This window comes from Lathyrus oleraceus, chromosome 4 (assembly GCF_024323335.1).
Source record: "Lathyrus oleraceus cultivar Zhongwan6 chromosome 4, CAAS_Psat_ZW6_1.0, whole genome shotgun sequence".
Taxonomy (NCBI): Eukaryota; Viridiplantae; Streptophyta; class Magnoliopsida; order Fabales; family Fabaceae; genus Lathyrus; species Lathyrus oleraceus.
In genome coordinates, this window is record NC_066582.1 from 204,406,637 (window position 1) to 204,418,494 (window position 11,858).

At 37.4% G+C, this 11,858-nt stretch overlaps 2 protein-coding genes across 2 annotated transcripts; both read right to left on the bottom strand.

Annotated features, from left to right (window-relative positions):
* Window positions 1–594: 594 nt before the first annotated feature.
* On the bottom strand, window positions 595–2,823 carry LOC127136663 (uncharacterized). The gene is made up of 3 exons (XM_051063201.1): window positions 1,723–2,823; window positions 1,280–1,575; window positions 595–1,033 (listed from the first exon to the last, which is right to left on the bottom strand). Exons 1-3 carry the CDS (start codon window positions 2,821–2,823, stop codon window positions 595–597), a joined length of 1,836 nt encoding a protein of 611 aa, XP_050919158.1.
* Window positions 2,824–2,991: 168 nt separating this feature from the next.
* Window positions 2,992–4,032, bottom strand: LOC127136664 (uncharacterized). Its single transcript, XM_051063202.1, has one exon. It carries the CDS (start codon window positions 4,030–4,032, stop codon window positions 2,992–2,994), a length of 1,041 nt encoding a protein of 346 aa, XP_050919159.1.
* Window positions 4,033–11,858: the final 7,826 nt, after the last annotated feature.

Here is an 11,858-nt window from a genome sequence, read left to right on the forward strand (position 1 = left end):
TGCACAACTATGTCGGTGTCGAGTCCTGGCATATCCTGATATGACCAAGCAAACACATCCACATATTTATGTAGTAGCTTGACTAGTTCCTCCTTCACATTTTTTTTCAAAGCAGTTCCGACCTTGACTTCCTTTTTATCCTCCTCAGTCCCCAGATTGATCACATCCACTGGTTCCTGATGAGGCTGAATCATCTTTTCCTCTTGTTTCAAAAGTCTGGTCAACTCTTCTGGAAGTTCGCAGTCTTCCTTACCATCCTCTTCAGCTTGGTTAATCGGGAGGTCGAAGTCATAGGGAATTATAGCATTGTCGTGTTCAATGGATCCAGTTATTAATGATCTGCATGGAAATGATTTTTCTTTTTAGAGGAAGATTTTGAAAAATGAAAGTGATGTGAAATAAAAATTTCCATTTTTTTTTCTTTTGTTGTTTATTTGTTTGTAAAAAAATAAATAAATTAAAAATATGAAAGACAGAGATCTCAAAAAATGTGCTCTGTATTGATGATAAGGCTTAAATATTAACACAAAATGGGCCCTACAAAGCTATCCATATGCCTTGGGCATGACATTGGATGTTTTAGAAAATAGTAGATTACTTTGAACACGAAACTATATCCGAAACATCTATTGCCTTCCAATTAGTGAGAGCAGCATCCGGAGGTCCACGAAACACTATCTTGGACAAATCTGGATCTTCATCTTCAAGAGCATTCACTTGATCATCACTTCGGAAACCAGCTTTGGAGAATATTTCCTGGATGCTAGGAACCTTCCCCTGATGTATCTTCTGATCTTTGAAAAGTTCAATAGACGGCTGATATCCTAATCCACACTTGTCTTTCTTCTCTGGTAGTTCAATCACTGTGCCCCAACTTCCAGGGCAACCAACTTCAATTGCAGCTTTCACACTCTTCCACGAGGTCATGACCCCCTTGGGTTCTTCAACAAGTTTCGCCTTTGTCTGTACCACATTGACCACTTCAAGGGCTTGGAGAGGAGTTTCAACAATGTCTTCACCTACTTCAATGTATCTGAAAGAAGTCAAATGGTTGACGAAAATATCTTCCTCCCCGGATACTGATACCAGCTTACCAGAAGTAACAAACTTCAGCTTCTGGTGAAGTGTCGAGGTGACAACTCCAGCAGCATGGATCCAAAGTCTACCTAACAGACAGCTATATGCAGGCCTAATATCCATTACCTGGAAGGTAATACGGAAAGTTTGAGGGCCAATCAGGATTGGGAGGTCAATCTCCCCAATAACTGTTCGCTTAGACCCATCAAAAGCTTTCACTATCAAAGCACTGGGTCTCATCTGCACCCCTTCAATATTCAATTGTGCCAGGGTAGTCTTAGGTAACACGTTCAAGGATGAACCTGTATCCACCAGTACTCGAGCCAAAGTAACATCTGTACACTGAATGGAGATATGAAGCGCCATATTATGTTCTCGCCCATTAGGGGGTAAATCATCATCAGTGAACATCATACAACTACTAGCATTGAGATTAGCAATCACATTATCAAACTGAATAACACTGATGCCTTCTGCCACATAAGCTTCATTCAAGAACTTCAATAGAGCAGTCCTATGAGCCTCAGAACCCATAAGTAGAGAAAGAATGGATATTTTTGAAGGAGTTTGGTTAAGCTAATCTACGACCTTGTAGTCACTCTTCTTGATGATTTTCAGGAATTCTCTATCCTCCTCAGCAGTCACTGCTTTCTTAGATGAGCCATCTCCTGTTTTTGGAGGATTCACCTCTTTCCCCTTCGTTGGTTCAACTGTTGGTGCACTTTCTTTATTTGGGATCACTTCAGGAGCGAAAACCCTTCCACTTCGAGTCACACCACTAGCTCCAGCGATGTTAGTCATGTCTGGCTCTTTCAAGATTACTGGTTCGTTACCCACATAAACTACAGGCTCATAGTTCCAAGGCACGACTTTGGTACTGTCAAATGAGAATGGAGCGGGAACATGGATAACCATGGGCTCAATCTTCTTCACTGGCTCTAGGTCAACATTTCTTTGATAAGGGACCACAAAAGGCTTGGGAAGCCTCTCTTGATCAAACACAGGCACAATCACAGCAACGTCCTCATCAATCTTTGCTCTAGTGACCTGAATAACCCGCTGATCCATCAAACGTTGAAGATAAATTTTGAATTCACCACACTGATCAGGGTTGGACGAACACACCACACAATTATCATGTACTCCATTCATCAATTCCGCTTCCATCAATCTAGCATGGACCACTGTTAAAAGAGTCTTCAACTTGAACACATCCTTTATCAATCCATCATCAGTTGAACTTTCTATAGCATTGACACCTGAACTATCATGTTTAGGTAAAGGATTGTTACCCACATTTGGAACATCAGCAAAAGACAATATTTTCTGATCTATCAACTCTTGGACCCGGAGCTTGAACACTTTGCAATTCTCTGTTGTATGACCATCTGAATTAGCATGAAAGGCACATATAGCATTCTCATCATACCAAGGCTTATGCGGCTTCGGCATTGGAGGTAATGCCCTTGGCACGACAGTCCCATTCTGAATCAGATATGGTAGCAATTGAGTGTAAGTCATTGGGATATGAGTGGTATTCACATTATTGTACTGTTGATATGGCCTCTGTTGATTTGGTCGTTGCTGCTGAACTGGACGTGGTTGATTATTCTGTTGATTTCTCTGTTGATGTTGAGGTGGAGGAGCCTGGAACTGAGGTTGTGGAGCTTGATATTGAGGAACTGGAACTTGATAATGAGGTATTGGAGCTGGAATAGGAACAGGAGCAGTTGGACGGTAAGGCATGGTTGGATATTGAGCAGCCGCTACGTAAGGGTACTGATAATAAGGCACAGAAGCAGGAGCTTTGTATGGTGGTCTCCCCCTCTGAGAAGAAATGGCACTAGTCTCACCCTCCTTCCTCTTGAATCCGTTGAAAGGCTTCTTCAAGATTGGTTGACTGCTGGAACCTCCCTAGATTTTACCACTCTTCAGTCCTTCTTCTACTCTTTCTCCCACGATCACCATGTCAGAAAATCCTGTGGACACACTACTGATCAATCTTTCATAATATTGGCCCTGCAAGGTTCCCATGAAAATGTCAATCAATTCACGATCAACCAGCGGCGGGTGCACCCTTGCAGCCAATTCTCTCCAGCGTTGTGCGTATTCTTTAAAAGATTCATTGTCTTTCTGGGCCATACTCTGAAGATGAGTACGGTTTGGTGCCATGTCAGTATTATATTTGTATTGCTTTGCGAATGCTTCATCCAACTCATCCCAAGTGTGGATGTTGCTACATTCCAACTGCATGTACCAGTCCAAAGATGCCCCAGTTAGACTGTCCTGAAAGCAATGGATCATGAGCTTATCATCTCTGGCATAGGCAACCATTTTTCTGCAATACATTTTTAAATGTATGTTAGGACAAGTGAGGCCTTTGTATTTTTCAAATTCCGGCGCTTTGAATTTTGGAGGAATCACCACGTCTGGGACCAGACACATCTCTAAGGCACTCAATCGGGTTGAGTTATGTCCTTCCAAGATTCTTAGCTTTTCGGCCAGAGCACGACACATCAAGATAGCCTCGGAATCTTGGGCAACAGTAGGGATGACCACTGGAGTAGCTCCATTGTAATTCTGCATTTCAAACTCGTCTTGGAGCTCCTCATCAGTGCGGGGAATGACCACTTGATTGACTACCGGTGGTCCTTGCACAGCGACTCCATCATCTACTCCAGAAGTATGCGCAGGTGGAGGCACATGAGTTCTTTCAGGCGGTGGAACAAAGCCTGGAGGAAGACCGTAGATAACAGGATTTGGAATAGGAACTGAAGGTCCTGACTGAAGAGTAACCCCTTGAACTAGAGCATCGTTCCTTGCAGCAGCGGCAACACGAGCCTCTTCTTCCCTTCTAGCCAGAGCTTGTATAGCCTCAAAGATCTGTTCGATCTTGCTTTTGACAGAGTCCATCTCCTCTCTGAAGGCAACTTGTTCTTCTCTAACTACATCCATGATTCTTCTTGTGTTGGAGCGAGTAGCGTATGCACGTTGAGGAATCAACTTGAACTACTGGACACGAGGAAAAATGGAATGAGTTTTTGTTTTGAGAAATGAAATGCATGATGCATATGTTAATGTACGTGGATTTAAAAATGTCTTTTATGCTTATGTTCAATTTTATTTTCAGGGAACCGTGTTAGATTCCTTGTAACTTAGCAAGCATTCAAAAAGATCACGGGGAATAAAACAAGAATGGAACCAAACTTTTTTGTACAAAAGAAACTCAAAATCCTTCATTCATTCAATTCAAAATAGAGTACAAGGATTGAGTACAAAATATTCTTTCAAACATAAAGGAAAGTACAACATAAAAAAAAAGTCAAACTGCAGGCTTCTGTTTGTTGAGATCTTCCAACTCTCCTTTGAACCTTTTCATCATGTCTTCACAAAGATAAATAAATTCAGTCACTGAATGAGGGATGTTGTCATTGTTTATGTCTTCCAAAGCACATAGCATCAAAGGCACATTCGTAGCCATGCCATTACAGAAGTCTATCAAACTGGCAAACTTGTCTCGATACTCATTTCTTTGTTCATGTAAAAACTGGATGGTTTCCTCGCAGGCTGCCAAACTAGCATTCACATTTTCCCTTGCGTTCATCCAATCTTCACCTTCTTGTAGCAAAGAGTCATGTCGGCCTCTCCAGTATCGTTCCCACTCATTAGCATTTTCAACCTCCTGGCACTTTCCTTTCCACATTTCAGGTGTAACCTGAGTAGCAGCCAGAGCACTCTCTTTACTGCGGCGTTCTTGTTCTTCCCTTCCTTTTGATTCACAGAGTGAAACACTGAGGTTGGCTATCTCAGCCTCAAGCGTCTCTCTTATCTCCTTCTTTTGTTTTGTGGCGAGCTTCCACCATTTCTCTTTCTCACGACAATCCCTCTCAGCCTCTTTTAGTTGGCTTTTGACGGTATTCAAGCAGCTCTCAGCCTGATCTAACCCCTGTTTGACTCTTTTTCTCTTATATTCCTCCTTATCAGTCCTTTCCAAATTTGCTTGAAGTTGTGTTTTCTTCCGCCCAAGCTCCCACTTATGATTATCCCTTTCTTCAGTAATCCGGAGAAGGTTCAACCGTAGCTCCTCATTCTCTTTTTCCAAACTTTGGATGACAACTTTGAGCTCTTTAGCTTCCTCCATAGTGACGTGAGTAGGTTCTGGAAGATTTGTATGCATTGGAGGCTCATAAGGGTATGGTAGTTTGTCTTGAGAAGCTCTGGCTTGGAACCAACTTGTATATGGCCCTCTAGCTATACAATTCTTCTTTCCACGCTCCTTTTTTCCTTCTCTACGAACTTTAGTCCAGGCACGACCTATCCTCTTCACCAGATCAAAGTCCTTCACTCCTTCTCCCAGCAAGAAACCTTCTAAGAACTTGTCTTCTGGTTTGTCATTCATAGGAAACCCGAGTTGCCGCATAGCAAGCTCAGGGTTGTAATTGATGCAACCTCGAGTTCCTATGAGTGGCACATTATGGAAGTTGCCACATTTGACGATTATGTCCACATCATCATAAACACGAGAGTACCAGGTGATGTCATTGGCAGTGAGAGACATGATTTTTTGAGACCACTTGAGGTTATCCTTGTTCTGAACAAAAGGCCCTTCGCTTGGTAAGTGAGATAAGAACCATTTATACAATAAAGGAGCGCAACACTGGATCATCCCCCCTTCTTCTCATTTCTCCAATGGATAAAGTGATAAACATCTGCAAGCAAGGTGGGAATGGGATTCTTGAGAAAGAAAATGCGTATAGCAGTCATGTCCACGAAGTCATCAATGTTTGGGAACAAGATAATCCCATAGAGTATCAAGGCTAACACAGCATTGAAAGCGACCCAATCTTCTTTAATTTTGAAATCTGAAGCTTTTCCCACTAAGAACTTCAAAGTGAAGCCCAAAGTGTCTCCTTTTGGTCCAAGATTAGCTTTCACTTCCGCTTTATCTAGATGTATAGATGAACCTATTTGTTGATGTGTAGGAAGTTCCCCTAGACCGGTGTAAGGGATTTCATCCTTGATACCAATGTTTGCTATATGTGAGAACTCTTCCAATGTTGGCGCCAATTGGAAGTCCTGGAATGTGAAACACCGCAAGGGAGGATCATAGAATTGTGCCAAAGTGAAAATGGCCCAAGCATCCACCTCGGTGTTCATGATAGTCAACAAGTCACCATACTCAACACAAAAGTTGTTCCTTCTGATTTTTTTCACATCTGAGATCAACCCCTTAATCAATCCTAGCTTTGGATTCCTGAACTTGAATGAATAAGTACTTTTTTGATTTCTACCCATGTCTTCTGAATGCCTGCAATCAAACGAGTCTTTAGGTCCCTTGAAAATATGCACATGTCATATGTGTTATGATTATGAAATATTTTATATTTATGTATGTACAGTTGGGTAGGTGATCATTGGAACATTCTGATTAATTACTTCATGGAGGAAAAGTTCCAGGAATAGGAAAACCAAACAGGTAGGCTCTAGGGTTTAAAAGGTTCCTAGAGTCATGGACCCAATTCAAGAATATTATCGTCAGAACGACTAATCGTAAGACAATAATATCTTAAAAAGGATCTATTCTAGGTGAGGTCTTTGTATTAACCCAACGAGTCCTAAGTCTCGTAGGTCAATACTACACAACCATCGACTCCACGGTTCTAGACACGGTTCTCAGAGTCATGGATCACACCTGACAATATTATCGTCAGAACGACTACTCGTAAGACAACAATATCCTCAAAAATGATTTATTCTGAGTGAGGTCTTCGTATTAACCCAACGAGTCCTAAGTCTCATAGGTTAACACTACACAACCATCGGTCCTAAAAGCCATAGGTTCAGGGTTCTACAAAAGGTCCTCAGAATCATAGATCGAGGTTGAAAGTAACACCGCCAAAACGACTAATCGTAAGATAGTAATACTTTCAAGGGATCTCATCTGAGTGGGGTTCTCGCATCAACCCAACGAGTCCGATGTCTCGCAGGTCAATACTACACAACCACCATCCTAACTTAAGTTTTTCTCATAGCTCGGGTACAAAGATTTTCCTCACACAAATGCCAATAGTCCAGAAAGTTCCAATGATACCATATACCAGTAACACAACAATTGGAAATACAGATAATAAATGCATATATAGATAAAACAAATAAGAATTAAATAAACAGATAAAAGCAACAACTCAAACACAAAACAAACTAAATTAGGGTTGACTCGCTTAGGAGAAATTTAGTCAATATCCCCAGCAGAGTCGCCAGCTGTCGCAGCGCGAAAAATACCCGAGCGTAGGGAACGCTCAAAATATAAATAAAACAGAGTCGCCACCGAACTTTATTTATTCCCAAAGAGGGAAAGGGGAAATATCGATAAAACCCACAAAAATAAAAAAGAAATGGTCGTCGCAACCAAATCGGGTTCGGGAGTCAGTTATGCAAGGGGAAGGTATTAGCACCCCTCACATCTATCGTACTCGATGGGACCCATTTAGTTAGTTTCGTGTTAGAGTGTTAGCGTGATATTGTTTGTGATCTTCTATTTATCGGGTGAGGAAAGAAAAATAAAGAAAGGAAAGACTTAGGGGCGTTTTAATATTAATGTGCCTGACAAGATTTCGCAATCCTGCTCCTACGTATCTCCAGGTGCTATGAAGAACTCAAGGCATACGTAGTTCTACCCAAAGAGAACTACTGGGTGGATTTCTTTTAAAGAGAGTGATGCTTGGGTCACATTTGAGCGATTAAACCTTTACTTGCTGCTCACTCTTGGAGGTTGAAGTCTTTGTTTGTTTCGCATCAAAATAGATGTTGCATACTCTTTTCTGAAAATGTTTTCGGGGTCGCACGAGGGCGGAAAATAAGTTTGATGAGTTTGAGTTGATTTTAAGCGGAGACAGGCATCCAAGCAGGGAGCTCTACTGCAGTACTCGAATTCCCGAAAAGGAAGAGGCCTAAGCCCAATCACTCTCTTTTCATCCAAAAGTTTATTATGAAAATGTGTGGCAAATTAGGTCAAAATTCATTAACGGAAGACGATTAATCAGACATAGAGCTCTACAGCAGTGTCCAAATAATCGGGAAAGAGAAGGTCGATACCCAATCAATCTTTTTCTTCTATAAGAGAAATGACCTAATTCTAGTAATTATTGTATTTTAATATGGAAGACGAATGTTTGAACATTGAGCTCTATAGCAGTATCCTAACATTCAAAACAGAGAAAGTCTAAACTTAATCAGTTTCTTCCATTTTTATTGTGAAAAGATTTTGAAAATAGGGGGGACGACTTGACATTGGATCAAGCGTCTGAAGTTTACTTATGAAAAGAATTTGGATGTGGCGGGGGTGGTGCTCGACTTTGCAATTAATTTGGATTTGATTTGGGAAAAAAGACTCGACGTTGGATCGAGTGTTTGTTTTTGTTCTTTTCTAAAAGGGTTGATTTTAATCTTTTATTAACAATTAATTAACAGTAAAAATAAATAAAAGCGGTAAACTTATTACACAAATTACGGGAATGGGGTACAGTTTGCTGAATGGGGATACAACACAATAATTAAACAATACAAGTTTAAAAGACAATTATAAAATAAAAGAATCTCGTTGTAAGAAGGCCCAAGAGAAAGCCAAGGGACTCGAAGTAAAATCAGAAGTTTGGATTACATAATTTAGTGTTTATGGTAAGCAATCATAAGACGATTCATGTAGGAATCACCCTACCTGAGGTTGGTCAACAAAAATATATGCGTGTAAGCAACTTCTGAAGTCAAATTGAATTTTTAACTTCAAAATTGCTACGCATCTGTGAAAAATGATTGGATAAATAATTTTTTTTTTACAATTTAAAGAAAATAATCAGTTGAATCAATAAATAATAATAACAATAATATTAAACAAATAATAATAATTATAATAATAAATAATATTGATAAATAATAATAACAAAAATAGTAATTACCAATAATCAATAATAACAATAATAATTATAAATGACAGTAATAAATCAATAATAATAAGTAAGTAATAATAAAATTAACATTAATAATAATTAACAATAACAATAATATTCAAATAATAAAAATTAACAATAATAATAATAGATAATCAATCCTGCTAATAATAATATCAATGACAATAAATATGATAATGATAATGATCAATAATAATAATAAATAATAATAATGATGATAATAAAAGTAAAATATTAATAAAAATAATAATAATAATAATAGTTTATGGTAATATATATAATAATAAAAACAATAATAATAATAATAAATATAAATCTAAATAAAAATAAGAAACCACAAAAAAAACGTAGCAGCAGTGCCTTTTTTCAGTACGTTAACTTTTATAACTTACATATATAAAACAAAACAAGGTTGACTAATTTAATAATTAAAAAAAAACATAGAACAAACAACATATATTAAAAATATTTAAAACAAGCAAAAAGTTTACCTCTAAATCAACACAGATACAAATATTAAGAATCACTTGAAATACTAAAATTAAAGACCACAATACTCTTTCAACAAAAATAATAATAATAATAATAAATAAAAACTAAACAAACTAAATTAAAACAAAAAAACAAAAAAAGTAGAAGATAAACAACAAGCAGAGAGAGAGAGAAAAGAAACAGTAACGTACACAACAGAGGAAACAAAAAAATTCTTAATGTCTCAAGCCTCTCTCTCACTAATCTCTCTAAAATCTACTCTTTCAAAGTCAAAAAACAAATATCTCTCAAGCTTGAATAATGAATAATAACAACAGAAAAATAAATAAATAATGAACTAAAAGGTAAAAGGAGAGAGGTATTAACCAAATTTAAATGATGGTGGTGAGTGTGTTGTTAAATTTTTTTAAAGGTCTTATTATGGTGATGATGAAGTTATTTGAAGGTGTTGACAAAGTTGATGGAAGAGGAAGGTAAAAGTTGTATGTGTTTATGATGAAGATGGAGATGATGTTTATGTGTTGTTATTGTGGAGTTATGAAGCTTTTGTGAGGAGAGTTATACTATGGTGGTTTATGTGTTGTAGTAAGAGATGAATAGAATGTGTTATTGTTGAGTTTGTAGAGATGATATATTGATAAAAAGAAGTGATGATGAGTTTTATGGTGTAGTGTGTTTTTAAAAGTTGTGAGGGTGATGTTTTTCGGCTACTGCAGAGAAAGAAGAAATGGAGATATCTTTTGTCATGATATCTTTGTGTTGTGTGGTATTTGAAAGAAGAATGAGGTGGATATTAATATTGTTTTTATGAAGGTGAAAGTGTGGGGAGGTTTGTGTTGTATGTAACATGAGAGAGTATTACTTTTGTTTTGTAGAGAGAGAGGGGATTAGAAAATATTATGATATTTGTTGTTCTTGTGTACATAAGTGTGGTACATGATAAAGAGGGAAGGAAAAGTGAAAGACAAAGTGCAAATAGATTGTCACGTGGGAGGGGTCTATTTCACTCTCTCTAAATTTACCATATCACATAAGTATGTATACACATATATATGAGTTTTAAATTCAAAATCTAAAAAAACTACCTTTTGGAAATTATTTAGTGTTACAAAAAATTAAAACTAAATAAAATAAATTAAATCAAGTATTTAAAAATAAAAAAAATAAAATCGAAACGAGAAAGTAGAAAATCCTAATTAATTAAAACAAACATTTTGGCTAAAAAAAAGGATAAAAAGCGAATAAACTCGGGCGCCAAATCTTCCGGAAAAATAAACTCTCCGGATTGAAATGATCAACGCGAAATAAACATCTCGGAAATATGCAGGTTTTGATCAAATTTTGAAATAAAATATGACCGGTTAAAAGGCTCTGGCGGGAAAAAATGCGACTGAAAAAGTAGTCGAAAAATTAAAATGAGCACACTAAGTTAAACTACGCGGAACGTAGATTAACAAAACTGACATCTGCGAACTCGATTTTGAAATTTTTTTGCCCGCTAATTCGTAGTACAATGGAGAAACGATTTGACCGGTCTGTCTGTAGATCTGAAAAATTATTTCGAGCGACATTTCAAGATAAATGCAAAACAAAATTCATGTTGTAACAAGTATAAAATGCAAATGTCTGGTGAATGAACTAAATTGCTGATTTAATCATCGTGAACAGATAACCAGATGCAAATGAATTGCTCTTGGACCACTTGCTCTTGATTTTTAAACATAAACAAAACTCTACAAAGATCCAGATGACGACAATACTCTTGATTGTCACCCTCTAAACCTCTGAAACAAAATGCAGCTAAATGAATAATGCACTGAGATTTGAGAAATCAAATCTTTCGACCTCTCAATCAACAGATGAATGAATGAATATCATTAAGATTAGATAAAATGCCAAAACTCCTGGTTTTTCACCTAAATCCTAATGAATGTTTTTAACTGATGAAATACACGATAAAATGGATTGATTTATGCTATGTTAATGTGAGTGAAAAGCTCAGGGTAAAATTTAGGGTATGACAGCTGCCCCTATTTAAACATCTTTAACCGGAGGATATGAAGAACTCTTGTCATCAAATCATCATGGTAAAAGATAGTTTAAATACCAAACAGACCCAAATTTTGCCTTTCTAATGTAGAAGAATGATATGCTTATGATTATGACCGAATGCACTTGGGTTTAAGAAATACTCTTGATTTCTTAATCAACAGACAATAATGTAAATGAATGCAACGAGATTTAAGAAATACTCTTGATTTCCTAATTACCGTGCGATATGCATGTAAATGAAGGTTAAGAAGTACTCTTGACTCCTTAAAA